The 20,447-nt window shown below is 31.4% G+C and overlaps 3 protein-coding genes across 3 annotated transcripts in view; 2 read left to right on the top strand and 1 right to left on the bottom strand.

Moving 5' to 3' along the window:
- LOC124532999 (rabankyrin-5) overlaps positions 1-15,245 on the bottom strand; it is a 52,215-nt gene extending 36,970 nt beyond the window's left edge. The window contains exons 1-5 of the mRNA XM_047108153.1: positions 15,087-15,245; positions 14,669-14,974; positions 14,350-14,530; positions 13,808-13,908; positions 11,552-11,688 (exon numbers count right to left, since the gene is read on the bottom strand). Of these exons, the coding sequence (XP_046964109.1) occupies positions 11,552-11,688; positions 13,808-13,908; positions 14,350-14,530; positions 14,669-14,974; positions 15,087-15,090 (729 nt within the window). The 5' untranslated portion in view covers positions 15,091-15,245. The remainder of the gene's footprint in view (positions 1-11,551; positions 11,689-13,807; positions 13,909-14,349; positions 14,531-14,668; positions 14,975-15,086) is intronic.
- Positions 807-8,645, top strand: LOC124533003. The gene is made up of 3 exons (XM_047108159.1): positions 807-1,175; positions 4,422-4,580; positions 7,594-8,645. The coding sequence occupies exons 1-3, from the start codon at positions 1,130-1,132 to the stop codon at positions 7,848-7,850; spliced, it is 462 nt and encodes a 153-aa protein (XP_046964115.1). The 5' UTR covers positions 807-1,129; the 3' UTR covers positions 7,851-8,645.
- Positions 15,246-15,521: 276 nt separating the features above from the next.
- Positions 15,522-20,189, top strand: LOC124533001 (protein NipSnap). Its single transcript, XM_047108157.1, has 6 exons — positions 15,522-15,773; positions 15,856-16,038; positions 16,861-17,029; positions 17,852-17,985; positions 18,557-18,690; positions 19,550-20,189. Exons 1-6 carry the CDS (start codon positions 15,718-15,720, stop codon positions 19,696-19,698), a joined length of 825 nt encoding a protein of 274 aa, XP_046964113.1. The 5' UTR covers positions 15,522-15,717; the 3' UTR covers positions 19,699-20,189.
- Positions 20,190-20,447: the final 258 nt, after the last annotated feature.

The raw sequence follows: 20,447 nt of genomic DNA, 5'->3' as shown, positions 1-20,447 counted from the left end.
TCACAACGTAGCGGTTAGCTGGCAAAATTACATAGGCATAGTATTGTTCTTTACAATATTACACAAACTAACACAATCCTCTGTATATAAAGGACTAGTTAACACTCGCAACTTCGCTCGTGTTTTAGAAGCTGTGGTCTTGGAGTTCAAGCTTGCTTACTGCTAAATTTCATCAAATTCGGATGAGTGATTTAGTTGTAAATGAACTAGTGCTTATTTTTGCATTTATAATATTAGTATAGATTGAAAAACTCTAACATAAAAAGCATTGACATTTTATCAAACCAGAAATTTCATGTAGTTTACGATGATAAACATAACAAATAATAAACATCTAAATTAAGATGAAAATAGTATAGAACAAATAATCAGATTCCAACACACCTATTTGTGTACATTCTCAAGAGCTATTTACTCTTGAAAATATTCTAATAACAAGGAGATACTTGCCAGAAAATTATTTGAGGTAACCTATTAACAGATTTTTTCTACCATGAATCAACGAGACGTAAATCATCAATCATACGAAACCCTTTACAATGAATCCGGAATGTTATAGTTCCGGTTCTTGACTCATCAATAAATTATCATACAATTAACATACAAAAGTAAAAACGAGGCAACGAATCATAAAATTAGGAGTGTAAAGTGTTAAATAAAGATAAATATAATTTGTACACCATATCATTTGACATGTGATAAAAATGTTGTCATTATCAATAGTCACTGACGTAGATGTTGATAAAAAACAAAACAATAGCCGAGTCGAGAGTGCGAGCAACAAAAATACAAATAAGTCGGAGCGCCAAAAGTTGGCCAGTGCCGCGCCGGCGCCAGAATCGATCGCGTGAATCAGCTCTAGTGCGCGAGTTTTAGAAGCTTATTTCTTCGGTTTGGACATGTCCCGTTTTGCCACTGGATTTCCTTCCTGTGAATCATGGCTTGAGCGTGGAGAGGCCAATTTCAGTCAGTAAAGCACATGGAACCATATGCGCCCCGAGCGCGACCGCGTTAACCGGTGTTACGCGCGCTTCATGCCATTTTCGCATTTCGAAACTTGTTCGCATTTAAATAGAGAACACATATTTTTTTAAAGGATACTAAAGTTGTTAAGTGTTGTACAGATATTATGGAGTTGTCACTTGTTTTATTGGCGTTATCGATGTTTTTTAAAAGTGAGTGATTATTTATTTCATTGTATTCATAAAATAATATTGCAAAAAAATAATATGTCATTGACCTTCAACAACCTGCATACATGAGAATATAAATTATTGTAAATCATTGACACAGTGGTATAAATATGTTTTACGATTTATTTGTAAAGTTCAATAATATGACAATTATATAGCTATTTACATTCTAGTCAATAGAGTTGAGACGTGATGGGCACTGGTTTAATGTAAATATTTAAAATACTTCCTTGTGCGAACCGTTAAGTTTTTAGTCACATACAAAGTACCGCTGTCGGTCCTTCATTATTTAAAAAATCAATTGACAAAGATCCAACAAAAACTATACATATATAATAAGATCTACGACTTAAAAAACTATCAACGTATTTATAAAAAATAAGCGATGATACAAATCATAAAATATATTCTATTTGTGTTCATATAATGTATTTTTTTTTCAATCAAGTTATGCATCACATCAAACCAAAAACGTGTTCTTATGACTAAGACTGTTCGATACACATACTGGGCTGTAAAACTTTTAGCAAGATACGTATAATTTTCAGACAGATATATTGTTCTTTAATTGGCCGAAATATTTCGAGAGATTAATTTGGTTCATTAAAAGAACACCGTTATTTTTATATTCGGTAGCGCCATATTTGTCGAACGATTAAAACGAATACGTATTACATATTTTCTAACACGAACACGCATTAAACGGTTATCGAACTTTGTTAGCGTGACAGCAATTAAATGAAATTAGCAAAATTAGTATCGACTATAATCTCGGTCTGTCATCTAAAACATTAAACAGGTCTTCGTGTGAACAATTCTTTAATTACATATTCACTTTCTTATCCTGTTCTACTTGATTGATTAGTTTTAACAATGATTTCCCTTTGTCGATAAGCCTAATTATACACAGACACAACACATTCGATATATTTCAAACCCCAATTTAATCATACATAGCTCGTGTTATCAGCGGGTGGTTTAACAAATATTTAGCTAAGAGTTAATTTTAAAATTTTGACACAGTTTCGCATGTGGTCAATACGCTATGAAGTAGAACTGTTTTTAATAACATTACACGAAAAGTTGTCATATATGATATTATGAAACGTATTTAAAAAAAAAATACTTTCGTCGTTGTAACGTGACGTCGACTTAGGAGTGCTTTGAGTTTCAACATAGTATGTGGAATGCAGCTGGTACAAGTTTCCTAACATATAATATGTTCGACTTGCTATGTAATGACCGAATAAAATATAGTAAATAAAATTTAAAATGATATTAAGTTAATATAGTAAAAATATAATTTTTGAAAACTTTAGACACTAGAAACAATATGCCTCTCATCATCCAGTAGTTGACTTTATAAGTACTTGTAGTGAATTGGAAATTAATATTAAGAATTCATTTTTACTTAGTGCCACGATCCTATATAAAAAATACGTTATAATTAATTTACCATATCACAGTTATACCCACCCAACAATATAACATTCGTGTACCAAGTTAATTATTCAATAAAGAAAAATGTCTGACATTGATACGCCTACTCTATCAAATAATAACTTCCCAGTGACACCTTTTTAGCTTTGGTTTGATTTCAATAAGTTTTTTATATATATTTAAAAAAACAACTAATTTTGAAGTAAAAGTTTCGTTAGGGGAATTTGCAAATACACACAGACTCCATTATCATTACCTACATAGTATAAAACAAAATCGCTTACCGCTGCCTGTCCCTACATATGCTTAGATATTTAAATTTACGCAACGGGTTTTGATGCGGTTTTTTTTAATAGATAGAATTTTGTCAGGAAGGTTTCTATACATAATACATAGACAATATAGTAAAGAAACACTAACAATTTTAGAAGTTTCTAATGTGAAAAAATAAACCAATTCAGTCGTACATTATCAGTATGATACTACCCGCGAAAAGCCGGGGCGAGATATAAGCCCACTGGCAATATTAGAATTTAAAAGAAAAATGAACTACGAAGTGATACATCCATAAGTTTTTGCGTAAATACAAGTAGCAATAAACAGATACATCGTAACGTATTTTTTTATAACTAGTTTTATGAAGAACGCTTATTTAATTAAGTCGAAAAATCAATGAGTATCTGTCGCGTGACCCAGTATCTAGTCCTTGACACTACAAAATGGTCCTTTGTCGAATACTTATTAACATTCAACGGCAATTCATTATGTCTGGTCCACCCACATATTAAATACTTTATTGTATAATATTTGCATAATTATATAACTAAATAGTATGTAGTGCGTATATTATTTTCGTTTGTTTGGCGTATCAAAATTGATACCGACTTCAATGAAGGTGGTATGGATTCGTTGTTCGTCGATTTCTGTATATTATTGTATAATATATATTTTTTTAATATTGAAGATAAATATATCCCATAAATTAAGAACACAATAGAATATAAAGAGACAATTTATTTAATAACATTTATTAGTACTCTTCGTTTTAACATTATTAATGGCTTTTTATTTGTTCTTTAAAGTAAGAATTTAAGCGAAACGTAATGAAAGAGTGAACTTAGAGCTTAAACGACAAACACTACTACTGTCGACGTACCACCCAGACACTCAAATTTGTTTATGAGGATAATTTTGTGTTATAAATAACGTGTCAACTAATTACTCTGATAAAATAAGTAAATAATAATTAAAGTGCTACAGATATCAGAAACATATATTAAAATTAAAAATATAGGTAAATTAAGCATTTACTCTGTCAACAATGAGACTTATCACTACAGTTGGTGCAAAAGGTCGTATGTAACAATTTACCGATTATTTCTTTGTTTTATTCTTAAATTACTAGCATTTATCGAAATGAACAATTAAATCCATAATTAAATTGAATTGCAGTAAGTTACGCCATCATGCATTTTTCATTAGAATTTATTTTTACATACGACCTTTTGTACTAACATTAGCGTTATGATGTTACGTTCTCCTTACAATAACACGCATTGAACTTGAACAATACAATGCAAAATATTTCTGTTTAGCTCTATTACCTATGATGTACGAAGAAGGCCAACACGCCAGACAAAACCCTCACTAATATTATAAATTAGTGTGTTAATTTATACTAACATATGGACGAAGCCACGGGTTGGAACTAGTACTATATATATAGTACATATTTTTTTCGTTTAATAGGTCACAAGTGTATCTATACAGAGACATTTTTCATTTCAGCTTCGTCGTGCGTATTCTGCTACGTATGTAATCCAGAGCAGACATATGACGGGTCGTTATTATGCAAAGACTTTGACGGTAGCGAGAAATTCTTAGAAGACTGCGAACATTCCACCATGTGTTTCAAAAGGGAGACCACACTGAGTTTTGGAGATGGAAGTAAGTCTATAAAGTCTAAAATGTATGTGACATTTTTATTTATAGGTTGTGTATGTTTTGTTAGAGCAGCCAATTAAGAATATTCAACTTTTTAACTTTATAATATTATTAAAGAGAATGAGTATATTTAAAAATTAAAAATGAAATTATAATACAGGATAGGGTACTTAGGTATTAACACTTACGTACCATACCAGGTAGATTACGATTTATTTATAATTTAATCATAAATTATTATTACATAGTATAAAAGCCAGACCCTGACCTCTGTCTGTCCCAATGAATGCTTAGATTTTTAAAATTACCAAACGGCTTTGATTTGGATTCTTTTAACAGATAAATTCCTTCAAGAAGAAGAAAAATTATAATACATGCACAATATAGTAGAGAATGGCTGAAATCTGTAAACATTGTAGGACATTCGGCAATAAATTTAGTATCAGCTTTGCAACTGTGCGAAACCGAGGCGGGTCGCTAGTATATGCATAAAAAAATAACCCAGAGAATTAATATGAGTGATCATTATCATTATTTGATAATGTTGATTGTAATCAACTAAAACATCATTTGATGACGATGTCGTTTGAATACATTAAAGCTATTGCAATTCACGAGTTAGTTCCTTGACATCTTTACATACGTCATCGACAAAAGGAAATTTCTCTCAACATTAACATAAGGTATCCTGATTAGTCATCAAATATATCCGCCCGACACTTTTAGTTATTTTATTTTACTGTTAAATACTTTAATAGCAGAAGATTACTCACATAAGTTAATATTATGTTTGAAAGTTAAGATTGACTCTGAATCACTGATTTTTTACAAGTCTTTATTTTTAACTTCATCTCGCACTGATTGCAGTGAAATAATCGTTTACATTTATTGAACATAATCCGGATGTTTTATAACTAATACTATAAAAGTCAAAATTGGTGTGTCTGGGTGTTTGTTGTCTCTCGCAAAATCGGCTGTACGGATTTGGATGAAATTTGCAATACAGATAGTTTATACTGTAGTATAACACATAGACATCACGATACCCTCTAACCACTAAATTTAATTTATTTTAGTAAATAAAACAATCCTCACTATTTTATTTTTTAAGGAAAAAATATCATTATGGAAACGATATTTTCGTCATGATTTATTTAATTTAAGTATAAATAACCATATTAGAAAAATATAAAGAAGGTCACGTTCTCGATTCTTGATTTGGAATTTCTCAACCATACTTATAAGTTAGATCATTTGAATTTAAAAGAGTTTCAAATTAGGTATTATGGGCGGTTCTTTATAAGGCGCTGGTCGCCAGCCGGCATTCGGTTATAGGTCACTAGTTAAAAAAACTTCATGCAAACTGAATACTAAACAGCTTCTATATATATATAGCGCTCAGTAAAAGCTGTCGGGTCTCTTTCCCTATATTTGTATTTTAAGATTTATTAATAATACGTTATTATTTATTTTTAGTGTTAGTATAGTATTTAAAGCATTAATAGTGCTAATATACACTTTTAATATATATAAATCTGTTGGTTTAAAATGCTTTCTCAACTAACTAATCGCGTGTTACGTTCAAAATATATTAGTATTATTAGCATTAGCGCTGTAATACTATTTATTGTACGTTGATAGAAATATATCTGAATTTTTCACATAAGTGCTAATAAAACTTTAGTAACTTATAACTCAATTTTATGATCAACACTCGGACGACCGTTTAAACTTTAATAGCGAATTTTTTTTGTATGTTTATAATATGATAACTTAAATAATTTTGAAAATAAGTCTAAAGGTATAGCTCATACGCGCGGACTGTGACTAATATATTTGGAAGACCTATATTATGATAAAATGCGTAGTTAGTATTGCGTTGCATTCCATACAGGATATATAAATTTAACTGTAAGTAGTATATGTAATTTCATCTGAATCTTTTAATTGACGATTGAAGTGCTCATTATTATTATTTCAAGTACATATTATTTTAAAATTAACAAATAGTTTTTGGAAAAGTATTCGACATTGATAATTGGAAAATCCGTTAAACGTTTAGCAATACTATGTGTAATAATTACAATATTTTATTTTCCTGTTGCATTCCTGAAATGGATGTTTACAACTGATTAAGAGGTATCCTTGTGTCATGCTGGGACCTGGCAATTTATTAATTGATACGACTTCCAATTAAATACTTCGAACGATTCGTATCGATTTTGTGGACAAATTAACATGGCTTAATAATTACAATAATAAACATGTTTGGATAATTTGCATTGTTTTAGCCAACTTAGAAGAGAAGGAGATTATCATTTGAGATACTTTTATATTATGTTAGGTATTATCTACGCTGAGTGATAAATTTACGCTTTCGATTTTTATTCTATATTTAATTACCGTGTATATTCGAATTTTAAAAACAGGATTATAAGTAAATTCGGTAGATACTTTGCTATTTAAATATTATAAATTCGATAGTAACTATGTCTGTTGTTCTTTCAAGGCCAAACTGAACCCTTAGGAAAGGTATAGGCTTCTTTTTTACGCCTGACACCTGACGTACAAACCCTAAAACGAAAGGAAGTCGCAAGCGACAGTTAGTTTCCTACAAAGAACAAGGTGATATTCGTCGTATTTAAATGACCGTATTAAGCATAAAACTATAACATATATTTACAATAATATTAATAACTACCTATAGGTATAATAAATTAGATTGTCTGTACACGGTACAAATACAAAATAACAATTTTTACTATTTTCGTCTGTCTGTTCAGGGTAATCTTTGAAACGGCGATTAGGCGATTTTGAGGGGACATTCACTAGCTGATAGCCAATGTAATAACTTAGGCTACTTTTGATTAGTAATAGTTTATAGTAAATTCTGCAAATTCTGCTAAATTTAAAGACACGCGAAGTGGCATGTGCAGCTACCTTTTATGTAAAAAAAATACTTTAATTTAACAATGTAATTAAGCAAAATATACTAAACTAATAAATATCGTTTCAGTGACGTCGTCCACGATACAGAGAGCTTGTGCTTCACAAACTCTTGACGGCGACCAAGCAAGAATAAACGGCAAGTGGCAGAAGGTCAATACAATATACGAAGTCTACGAAGAGACGTGCAAGGAAGACTACGACTCGGACAGACCTACGAAAACGATCAACTGCTACTGCCGCGGTAATCTGTGTAACGCGTCAAACGTTAACATAATCAATTCAGCAACTGTATTATTATTTCTTATTGTACATTTAATTAGTTAATGTCAACGCTTTAGATCAAATTAAAGCAAATGTTTAACGACTCAGATATGATAACAAGAGCTTCAAAATTAAAATCCTGCCTTGGAATCGTGCTTTTTGATATCGTATGTCTAAATGCATTTCGCATTCAAAGACAAAAATTATCGATCGATATTTCATTTTTTAATTGTATTCTAATTCCAAAGAAGAATAGAAGGTAAAATATTTTATTATTATATTTAATTGATTAAATATCACTAGTCATAATTTAATAATTATGTGATTTTTAAATCGCATTTTACCTACTGCCATTTTAATTATTATTGTACACCAATAGCATTAGGAAGTGAACAAAGTTCACGGCTTAGACTATATAATACTTTTTCCATTTGACTTTTTAAAAATTTATTAAACGATTAATAATATAAGCTATTGGATTGTATACAATTTTTTTATAAGGCTATTTATAAATTTGTACAAAGTATAACTATACTAACCGGCTTAGTACAAAGTACTAATGAACTATTTATATATAAAAATGCTGTATTTTTATGTAATTATTTTTAATTTTGAACACCATGCTGTTATCAGGTTATTGACCTAAAATATATAAATACAATAATTAAGTATTTCGATTCGGTTAATAAAATTGATATGTAATAATATATAATAATAATATGAATAACATATTGAATAATAATTCAGTTTCAATTATATTGAATTGGTACTGAGTTAAAGTTTTAAAAGCAATATTTTGCGTTAATATTAGATTTATTTAAAAGTACACAATATAAAAAATAAATATATGACTTAAAATATTTTTGTTTCAATTTAATATAATATAATATTTCAGCAAACAAGTTAAGAAAAAACTTTAATTAATATAAGCTTTTGACAAGTTTTACTTGTGATACCTAATATACATATAAAAATATACGGGGTGTCGTTGAATTATTACCCATACAGGATTGCAGCTTAATCACGCTGTTTTATTTCACCATCACTCAAGAGGTGAGTTAGAAATACTATTGCAAAAAATTTCACTTATTCTTGTTCGGGTATCCATTTCTCACCTTGGCCTCTATGTGAAGCGTCAACATCATATTAATCCTAATAATATTATAAATTCGAAAGTTTGTGATGATGAATGTATTTATGTTTGTTACTCTTTCACAAAAAAACTGCTAAACGGATTTTGGATGTCATTTTACAGTAATGTAGATTATACAACAGAATATCATAAAATTCTTGAATATTATATGTATAAAATGTTATATATGTATGATGTTAGAACAATAACAACCAGCCTATAAATTTTCCATTGTTTGGCTAAGGCCTTTTCAGCCTCTTCTCCATTTGGCTACGCTATTCCAATGCGGGTTGGTGGAATAAACGTGGGGAAGAATTTCTATGAAATTAGACACATACAGGTTTCCTCACGATGTTTTCCATCACTGCACTTGAATATTCAGTGGTGCTTGCCTGGGTTTGAACCGGCAATCGTCGGTTAGTTCGATTAGAACGCGTACATCACGCGTTCTTATCACTGGCCCATCTGAGCTCAGAAGTTAGAACAGCGAAATTTATTTTTTTTGAGTTTTTTTTACTTGCAATATTTGTAAGTTTATTTAGGACTGGCTGAATTAGGACGACGTTTAGTTACTGAGTTCACATTTTATATGATGATTAAGTTCCGATGACAATGCGTTTTACGGTTAACCTGACCTGGTTATATACCAAGGATTGGCTTCGCACAAAATAACTATCAACGGCCAACAACATAGGAATGAGAACGTAAGTGTAAAATAAGTTATTTTTTAACGCTAATTTATTCTTAGAACGCAGTTTTTTCGTGAGATAAAAGCGTTATGCCTTCCCGGCGACATTTCCGTCTCTTCCTCTTTCGAACTCATATAGATTTTTATAACATCGTTTAAATTTATTTTATGTCATTGTTCAAATTAGCACGCGATATTTATAGACCGGGAGATGATAATGACAAAATATTTGGTCATTTGTACCAGTATGGCGGTTCTTCTTTATTTTTTTTACGTACAATTGCATCCAAATTATGAGAATATAATGATGCCATGATGTAAAAAATGCTTTTACGTGCTTTACAGTCGTATTTTAAAAAGGTGTTAAATAAATAAGTATTTCAAGTATGGCAGCACTTTTTCCCCACACTAGAAGTATGGGAAAAATAATAACGGTCACATTTTGTCAAATACTTTCCAAAAATTCAAATGCAATACTGGTACAAATCGTTTGGCGAAAGAAAAAAAAATTACTCCTTTGCAGTGGTATGGCGGCCATTGGTAACTCTCGGAAAAGTATGGCAAGGTGATTTTCGTGAATGGCTACTTGACGATGATTAGTTATCCAAAAATTTGCCTGATACAAATGGTTGAATTGTTTTATTAAAATTAATGTATTCGCGTCGGTATGGTGGGCTGTAAGCCACACCCGAGAAGTATGGCATTACGCTACCGCCTACTTCTTTTTTTTTCGACTATCTGAAAACACAAGCATTTTTGTGAAACAAATCGTTCGACACTCGTTATTTTTCTTACGCATTCGATTAATGCCCACGCGATTGGGCCGCCAGTGCGAGCGCTATGACCATAATTTTCCTTTCTGCCTTTACGTAATTAGACCCCTGAAGAACCGCCATACTGGTACAAATGACCAAATATTTTGTCATTATCATCTCCCGGTCTATTAATATCAATTTAATTTATTGTCATTTAAGTATTTCAATATTTGTTAATTTATTGTGCCTTTTATTTAATACATACGATATTAAAGCAAAAAAAAAATCAAACCACAAATAACCCTCTTTAACCGATTTCTAAAAAAGAAGGTTATCAGTTCGACATGTATGTCATGTTGTACGTACACTTCAACTTAGAAAACAGTGTTAGTTTCGTTAAAATCAATCAAGTATTTCATAGATATATTTTTTATTTTTAGTTTACAATTTCTAATTTTGAAGTCGGTTTTATTTGTATAAATTATTTGATATAATCTTAATTTTATTTGAATATCTTGGTGATCATTATTCAAAACTAATTAAGGTTTAGTCGATTCGGTTGGCTCCAAAACGCCACGTTCCATTTAAGCCACGGATATCGTGTGCCATTACTACGCGGAATGTGTCACCTCATGCGGTCAAATCGACCTTATGTCAAACGGGCCGCCGTTCGCGCGCCTCGTTTAATAACTTTGCAGCTACCGCATAAGCAGCATTAAATTGTATAACATTGTAAGTGCCGAAAACATTATAAAAAAAATGTGACTGACAATATAAGTCATAAACCATGCTAATTATGGAATCTATTTTTAAATAGATTTAACACTCCAATGTAGTTAAAAGTAACAATACATCATTTCTTCAAGTGTTTATCCTGTAGTTTTCATAGTCAATCATTTGCTTGTCAATGGCGTAGCTATCGTAGGGCCAGGTGGTGCAGTGCACCAGGGCCCCGGAGTTCAGGGGGCCCTCTAAACTAAACCTTAAGCTTCTGAAGCTAGAAAATCATAACCCTGCGCACAAGATTTCTTATTTGGTATCTATAATTTTAAAAGGTAATTATTAGTTAAAGAGGGGGTGAGGGCCCAATTCTTTTTCTATGCACCGGGGCCCTTCCTCACCTAGCTACGCCACTGTTGCTTGTAATCAATTATATCTAATTAATCAATGTATCATAAAAGGTACTTACATTTGTGTGGTTTTCTACAAGACAGAGGAACACGACGTCTTCTCGTAACAGCCTGACAGCGCCGTGAAGCGGCTGAGATGTTTTACTCTTCAGCATGCGATACAGCAGCGCGGATGACATGTGAGCGAAATCTTCGCCTGTTTAACGAACAAAAAAGTTAATACCTAATTTAGATAAATGTTGACTTCTAGTATAAATCTGTTCTTTAACAACGGGCGCCTCCATGTTGAATCATTATTACTACTAACTTAACATTACTACTAATAACAACTTTTTGCAGTTTTTATTTTAACATCACATGGAGGTCCTACCACAAAAAATTATCAATACTATCTTGTATAGATTATCACTATCAAAATAAAAGTTATACTAAAAATGTCGCTTTATGTAGATATGGCAACACTGAATAATTATTAATATTGTGTTATTAATAAACGCTGCTACAGTACAGGTTGATTGAGTCAATACACTTGTGCGAAGACACATGCAGGTTTCCTCGAAGTGTTTTCGTTTGCGAGAACGTAATGAATTATGAACATAAGTAAGGCACATAAAAGTTATCATAAAATCTGAATCCATATCAAATAAATATAGTGTTTGTTTCTGATTTTAAAATAACTGCTTCATTTTAAGATCACGTAGCCCAGTCGAATTAGTAAATATTGAAATATTGAAAATTTGTAAATAAACGAGTCATCCAATAAACAACAATTTAAATTCAAGATGGCAGATAACGCAACAAGATGCAACAACAACAGCCTGTAAATTCCCACTCCTGGGCTAAAGGCCTCCTCCCCCTTTGAGGAGAAGGTTTTGGAACATATTGCACCACGCTGTTCCAATGCGGTTTGGTGGAATACACATGTGGCAGAATTTCGATGAAATTTGTCACATGCAGGTTTCCTCACGATGTTTTCCTTCACCGCTGAGCACGAGATGAATTATAAAGACAAATTAAGCACATGTATCAGCGGTGCTTGCCTGGGTTTGAATCCGCAATCATCGGTTAAGATGCACGCGTTCGAACCACTGGACTATCTCGACTCATTCAACAAGATGCGAATCCTAAAAATCTAAAATGTAGCCTGCCTCCTGTAACTCGCCCCAACGATTTAAAAGCCAAATTGCTACATCCAATTTTTTCGTTAATTCGATATACATACATTTTTATAGACTACTATAGTAGATTACTATATAGACTATGCACTAGTGTAGTCGTTATTTAATCAAATTTGTTTCAGGCTCTAAAAATTATATATAATAAAAATTTACAGTGGGTATTACCGCAGGGTACAGTAAATACTGGCAGATTCAATTAGTTATAAACAAATGAACAAAGCGTAGGTTGAATGCTTATCTATATTAACAATTAGCCTAACTGAGAACTAATCCTCAGATAAATTGGCTCTATTTTTCATGAAAATATGTAATAAAAATAACATCTCCACACAACATATTTGTTCAACCATAATGAAAAATTCATATATTAATACAAATATGGCAACTAAGTAAAATTGCAACAATAATTAACAATACTATGTTCCTTATTATTATCGCTTAAGATTTTATTAACATTTTATTTTTTATTTTACTACAGTTTATTGCTGGTGAACTTATATATATTAAAAGAAAATTATCATAGTAAATGAAATATTATCATACACTTCTCATAATTAAATGCAATTAAGACAATATTCATCTTTTTTTCAAATTAAACATCATTAAGACCAAAGTCAATTCGAATTATACAGATTATAATTGCTGTATTAGGCTAAGTCCGTAAAATAATGTTTTTATTCTCATTAAAATTTGCAACATGGTATAGAATAGTCAGATTTTTTTGAGTCATTAAAAACATCTGAACTGTTTTTTGATTGCACAACATGATTAATTCCTAACCTCTTAATATTTTTTATTCTGTAAGATAGTACCAATATGGAACAACCAACAACCCAATGCTATGTTCTTAAGCACATAGCCTAGTAACATAACATCTTTTACAATTTTGTTTAGAATAAATCTTCTAATACTTATCTTATTATACTTATAATAATCTATACTAATATGATGCCTGCCATGCCTGTTGATCATAGTGACACTACTGAACATAGTTCAATGAAATTTGGTATGAAGCTTGATCTCCAAGATCTATGTTTTTATGGTTAAAACTTGATTACTAACTCCTAAAATGCTATGAAAGCCAGGAAGGACTAGTTTTTTAGATATAATAGTAAAGAGAGAACAACAAAAAAATACCTGTTAAATCATCCCAGTGAGCTGATATCAGACCAGAGCAGTGTTCTTTTAATGCGGATGCACCAATTTCATCGGCAGCTGAGTAGAATTTCACGCAAGTCCTACAACATAATTACATTCAATTATAAAAAACACCATACACAAAAATAACTCACAAGAAACAGGTTTTGAATCTCAGACATAAGATTACATGAAAATGCTCTCTATGAATTAGATATAAAAATATACAATTTAAATAAAATCTCTTCAAAAAATAAAATTACAAACCAATAAATTAACATGATTACTAATTTACTTATTGGAATTATAATCTTTATATTTAATACTAGAACTCATGGATATTTGTTGGTATTATTTCTTTAAAAAAATATATACAAAGTTTATTCTCATGATGCAATAAGCCATTCAATTACATTTACTTTTTGATTTTTTTTTAACAAAGCTTATACACTCATATGCTAACTATGCTACTCATATACTATCCTAACACTATATTAGTTTAAATATACTTTCAATTAATAACTATACAACAAAATGGTTACCTTACTCCAACAGATGCAATAAGTGCTTGTTCACATTTTGCAACCAAGCCGTGGAGTTTAAAATCAGCTGCTGACTTCATAAGTTGTAATGCAAATGAGTCACCTCGGGAGAGATCTACCAAATCAGTGTACAGCCACTTCAAAAGAGCTGACCCGACATCATCAGGGAGTGTTGACCAGTCTATAAGATATAATAAAGCAGTGACAATTATATTATAGTTAAAAATTATTTGCTTACAAAAAAACCTTTAAAAGTTTTAATTATTTTACTCTTAGCTATAAATTAACTATTAACAAAGTGTGGTAAATAAGATATTACCTAATTCTGTTAAATTCTTGAGAGCTTCCTCATTCCAATCATCAGATCGAGCATTCAAAACAAACTTATGACCTGGGACCAATTTGCTCTGAAGTTTAATTACAATATCTGAATAAGTGTCTCTCCCATACAAAGAAGACACGGTCATAAGAAGTCTTGCAATGAAACTGGTTTCACTCAGATCACCAGCGGATGCTGCCGCAAGCGTATATTTTCGCTCGACTTCAGCGCAATGACTCTGCAACTTTCCATACTCTTCTTTAAGAAGAGCTAAATGCTGCTGAAGTTTAGTCACTTCACTCGACCCTGCATAAACAGACATAATTTTACTTTTCTCTAATTTGCAATTACAAGCCACTGATAACACCGCCCACTAAACTGTTGAGGAGAAAAACGCACTAGATTTTACTATCCTTACCCATAATGCGGTCCCAATTATCAACTTATCAATACGAAGAATTACAACAGTTTCGCTTTTTTATAATTATATCAAAATAAAAATAAAATATTCGAGTAACAAGTAATGAAACTGACAATATTGACAACTATAAATGTCAAAAGCTCAAAAGGTAAGTTTATGTCTATAGTTTTTACTTAATCGACGAAATAATTAAAAAAAAATTAAATAAATATAGTAATTCCAAAATAAGACGTAAATTTTAATGCGACGTAATAATCTGAATCCATATGTTACTGAGAAGTAAGCCTAGCGAAACTTATTAATATACGTATCACTGACTTATTAAGTTCCTAACAGTAGTTCCGTTTTATTTTATGAACTGATTTTATGAATAATCTGTATAACATAATAAAAACAATTGTCTATTAATTTTGATGTTTGTATTTTAACAATTAGATGTCAAAGTTGTTATCAATGCTTAAGGTCGTCGACAACAGATGTCACTTATTCACCGAATTCTATTTTCGAGATAACCTTCAAGTGATTTAGTCAAATGAATTGATAACAGCAAGTACTAGTTGCAGCGGCCTGAAACTTTCTGTAAAAAAGGCAGTCACCCTATTCAAGTGCTGGTACTTATAAGGCCAAAATGAACTCGCTGAATAAGATTTTAGTTTTAAGCTCAGCAATACCTAAAAGTTCCAGGTACTATTTTTATTAAAGTTATTATTTGTATTAGTTTGTTATTCCTTGAAAGATTTTGTTTAAAACCATATTTTAATCGTAGGTTGATATCTACAACAAGTTCACGACTGAATGCTGATGATGGATGGCTTTCGAAGTTGCTGGTACGAAAAATAGAACCGACGAAGGAATCCCACAGCCGTATGCTTAGCGACAAGGAGATTGTATATGCGTTGCACACTCATAACATACGGCCGGATTCCGTAGACAAATACTTACAAAACTAGTATGTATAGTACATGCATTTTATTTATAACTGTTTCTCTATCGTCGTTCGCAAAATAAACTTACTGTTATGCAACATTCTGTAAATAGAATAGTTGGTTGTTTTATATAAAAAAAAAAACTTAAAGCAAAAATAACTAATTGCTATCTCTATTAATTCTTGGCAATACTTAAACTGTCTAATCCAAAAATACCTTTATGCTACAAAGATGTCTTTTTTTAAAACAATATAAATTTCCATACATAGTTATATGCAATGCTATATGGTATTTTATTTATGAGATACATGTCACAGAATACACATTTAGATATTAGAAATAAATAAAAGATTCCACAAAACACTATCTCAATTAAAGCAGATAACAACATGACATTACAAAATTGGTGACAATAAAAACAAGTATGAACTTATAAAAAAAATAATAATTTATTACAATATTTAAAAATACTATATAATTTGATTATAAGTATATTCCAACATTATACACACACACTAGTACACTAGCTTTTTAGATGTATATAAAAAAATCTGATAATCATTTGTACAAAGTTTTCACTCATTTGTTCTTTATTCATAATTATTTTTTATTAATAACTGTTACATTCCTTTATGTGTGCTAGTTTTAACAGCGTTTACTTGAAAAGAGCCTTATTTATATTGTTAAAACAAAAAATCAAATATACATCTCATTATTATAATGCTAATCAAAATTATTTCTTAGTGTACAAATTTAATGAGAACTTAGGAATCAACAAAATGTTCTATTTAAAAATGCTGCTGTACATAAACTAGCAACTATATTGATAGAATACAACTTTTCAGCAAAACCTCTGTGGAATTTGTGGAATCTCGCAAGGCTGATTTGGGCTGTGAGCTAGTGGGATCATGGACAGTATCAGTGGGTGATATGGACCAGGCATTGCATCTGTGGCGCTATGTTGGTGGTTTCGAAAAGATTGACAAGGCAAAGATATTGTTCAGAGAAAATCCTGTAAGTTCTTATACATGTTATGTTAAAACGTTAAACAAAATTATTTCATTGTAACTATTTTTCGAAATTTATAAACAGGTACATATTGAAAAAATCACTCACTACTAAGATACATGAATCCATAGACATAAGATACTTGGTCTAAGACATAAATTATTCAACTTTTTCCATTGTCACATTGTAATATTTGAAACTTAAATTCTATATACAAATTTGTTAACTAGCTTTGTTAATATAACTGATTGTCTCATCATATTATTTGCTTAAGTATCTAATGTATTTAATGTAAATATTTTTATTTTATGTTATCATACTCCTATTATTGAATTGATAAAACACATTATCTGCAGCTAAATTTTATTACTTCTTTTACTAGATAATATATTATTTAAATCTTACATAATTTAGACTATGGTGAAAACAATATAAATTTACTGCAAAATTAACACCACAATTATTAGTAAATTTTTCTTCATTTTCAATTTCTCACTAGAAACTTTGTAATTTATTTTTTTGTATATTAGAAAATGATATATCAAAATATTTATGAATAAAGCTGTATTCTTGTCATCCTTTATAAAAAATGTTATAACGAAATATTTTGTCCAGAGATATAAAATATATCCTAAGACATGCATGCTAAGTATTTTTGATCAGTGAAATGAGCAATAAATATCTATGGGGCCTCTCACATATTTTATTATAAAATATCTATACTCCAAGCTTCCATTCCTATGTTTATCTTTCAATGCGTATAAAGTACATAAAAAATGCCACTATATGTTCGCAATAATTAATCCATGTTATATAAAATTCTTAAAGGACTACCGAGCGCTGGAGAAAGAACGAGGTAACTTTGTGCGATCCCGCCACCTGCAATACCTGCTCGCCTTCAGCTTCTGGCCTTCGGGTGATCCTCGTCCTGCGAAAAACATTTACGAAATTAGATCTTACAGGTATAATATTATTAATGATATTTACCTAGACACGCGGTAGCGTGTCAGCCAAGTTCAGGTAACATTGTATGTTACTAGGATACTTGTTAATGACTTAGTGCCTCCTGTATGTTTAATTTATTCGTAACACAATAACTTTCCTGTTATTTCGAACGGTAATTATATATTAATAAATACATATAAACATCACATATACTACTGTGATTCCAATGTAAGTAGCTAAAGCACTTGTGTTATGGAAAATCAGAAGTTACGACGGTACCACAAACACCCAGACCCAAGACAAAACTATAAGATTTTAATTAAAATTATAAGATTTTAAATTAACATGGTTACTTTTATTATTAAAGTTATTAATTTCGGGATATTTATCATGTTTTTTATTTTTATTCGGTGGTGGTCTATATCTCGACATTTTCTACGAATTTGTTGTTCATGTGAACGAAAAAAAATCGACTCGGCCGGGAATCGAACCCGGGACCTCAGAGTGGCGTTCCCATAAAAACCGGTATACACACCAATCGGCCACAGAGGTCGTCGCATATATTAATAATAATTATATCAATTTCAGCTTAAAGCCCGGTACGATGATCGAGTGGGGCAACAACTGGGCGCGCGGCCTGACGTACCGGCGTTCGCAAAACGAGGCCTTCGCCGGATACTTCTCTCAAATAGGCAGGCTCTACAACGTTCATCATATTTGGTGTAAGTGAAATTACATTAACATTATTAATTTAAATATATTTAATTACGCACGTATATAGTATACCACAATCTGTTTGATTAGCAGCTGCATATCCTGAGTATACATGCATACAAAGACAAAGGCTTGAATCTTCTTAGGTTTTTCTATTGATAAATTTTAAGTTGCCGCCTGGCATCTAAAATTTGGCAGCATTTTCCTACGTCACGAAAAAGCACATAAAACTGTTGATTCTACACTAGAATCTTATCAATAGTGACGGAGTCCCTCTAGAATGAAATGAATACTCTATATTTTCGGATCAGTTGTAGTCAACTCTTTAAAATCGTTCAATAGAAAATCATACTTACTAATAGTAGTCACCATAATAGGCTATTTGACTGGTTTTTAAAATCCATCTTATACTATTTAGTAGAGGTTAAGGAACCCAGTAAAAGTTCACTTTTTATCTCTAGTACATATTTGCCGAAAAATATCACATTAAAAATTCCATATTTAAATAGCGCGCAAAAACGCTACTTGGACAACATGGCGCTGCAATGGGGTCGGTGACGTCACTTTCCTGTATTTTAATCTGTGGTACATATAGTAGAAAGGCAAGGTTTACAAGAAAATGACTTCATAATATGCCCGGCCAATATGGAGCGTTTTGTGTCACGTGACAAACGTTTGAAAAAATGCATTTTTATTTATGGATTTTTGAATAAATTAAGTATTATTTTCAACTTTCGTTAGTAAATAACCATTTTTAAACTCATAATATACACTGATTACGATAATTCACAATTTATTTTTCGCATTGTCAAATAGCCTACTGTATCCCAAGCTTTGTTGAGTGTGTGTAACGTGTGCTCGTTGCAGGCTACAAGGACCTGCAGGCGCGGCGCGAGACCCGCGAGAGCACGTGGCGCAACCCGGGCTGGGACGAGTGCGTGGCCTACACCGTGCCGCTCATCCGCGAGATGCACTGCCGCATCCTCGAGCCCACCGACTTCTCGCCCACCCAGTAGACGCGCCGGCCTGCGCGAACCTCACTAGCGTTTCGATCTTTTACGAACGACAGTCGTTTTATCGATATCGATTTTCTACACTTTTGCATTTTATCGACTTTATATATTTTTTTATAATCGTCTCGAGCAACCAGCGGCGGGACTTTAGTTTTCTCGTTTCAATCGAAAACTTTTTACGCAACATACGATGAAACAGACGACAGCAATGAAATGAGAACAAAACACTCTGCTGTTATATTTCTGTGTGTAAAAATGTAACGTAGTATGCATTTATAGAATTAAGTTAAAATTAAACGTTAACAAACGCTAGTGTGGTTCCGTGATGTAAACGATTGAGCATGTAACCCCCAGGGAACACTATGTAAATAAAATTGTACAATTTTATCGTACAAAATGTTAAACTATCTACGACACATTGGTAGCTAAGCATTTTTTCATTTTTAGCTGAATATGAAATCGTGTATTTAAAATATATTATTATATAAATATGATGTTTTTTGTTTAACTGGGTATAAAACAATACTGAATAAAATTTCATCAGAAGTCAGTTGCCTACATTGTCTAATGGATGATCCTGCCATTCTATCATCCGCTTTCTCAGGCCCAACACTGATTTATTACCTTATGTGCGTAGGACCTATGTTTAATAAGCTTTTGTTCTTGTTTTATTGGATCTGAAAGTTACACTTAGTATGTAATAGTTGAGATTCTAATTTATGTCCTATTTCATCCCCCATGTAAAGCGGCTT

The sequence above is a fragment of the Vanessa cardui genome, chromosome 10 (genome assembly GCF_905220365.1).
Source record: "Vanessa cardui chromosome 10, ilVanCard2.1, whole genome shotgun sequence".
NCBI classification, from domain to species: Eukaryota; Metazoa; Arthropoda; class Insecta; order Lepidoptera; family Nymphalidae; genus Vanessa; species Vanessa cardui.
Note: the sequence above shows the minus strand (reverse complement) of the source record. Positions and strands in the feature narration are given on the sequence as shown.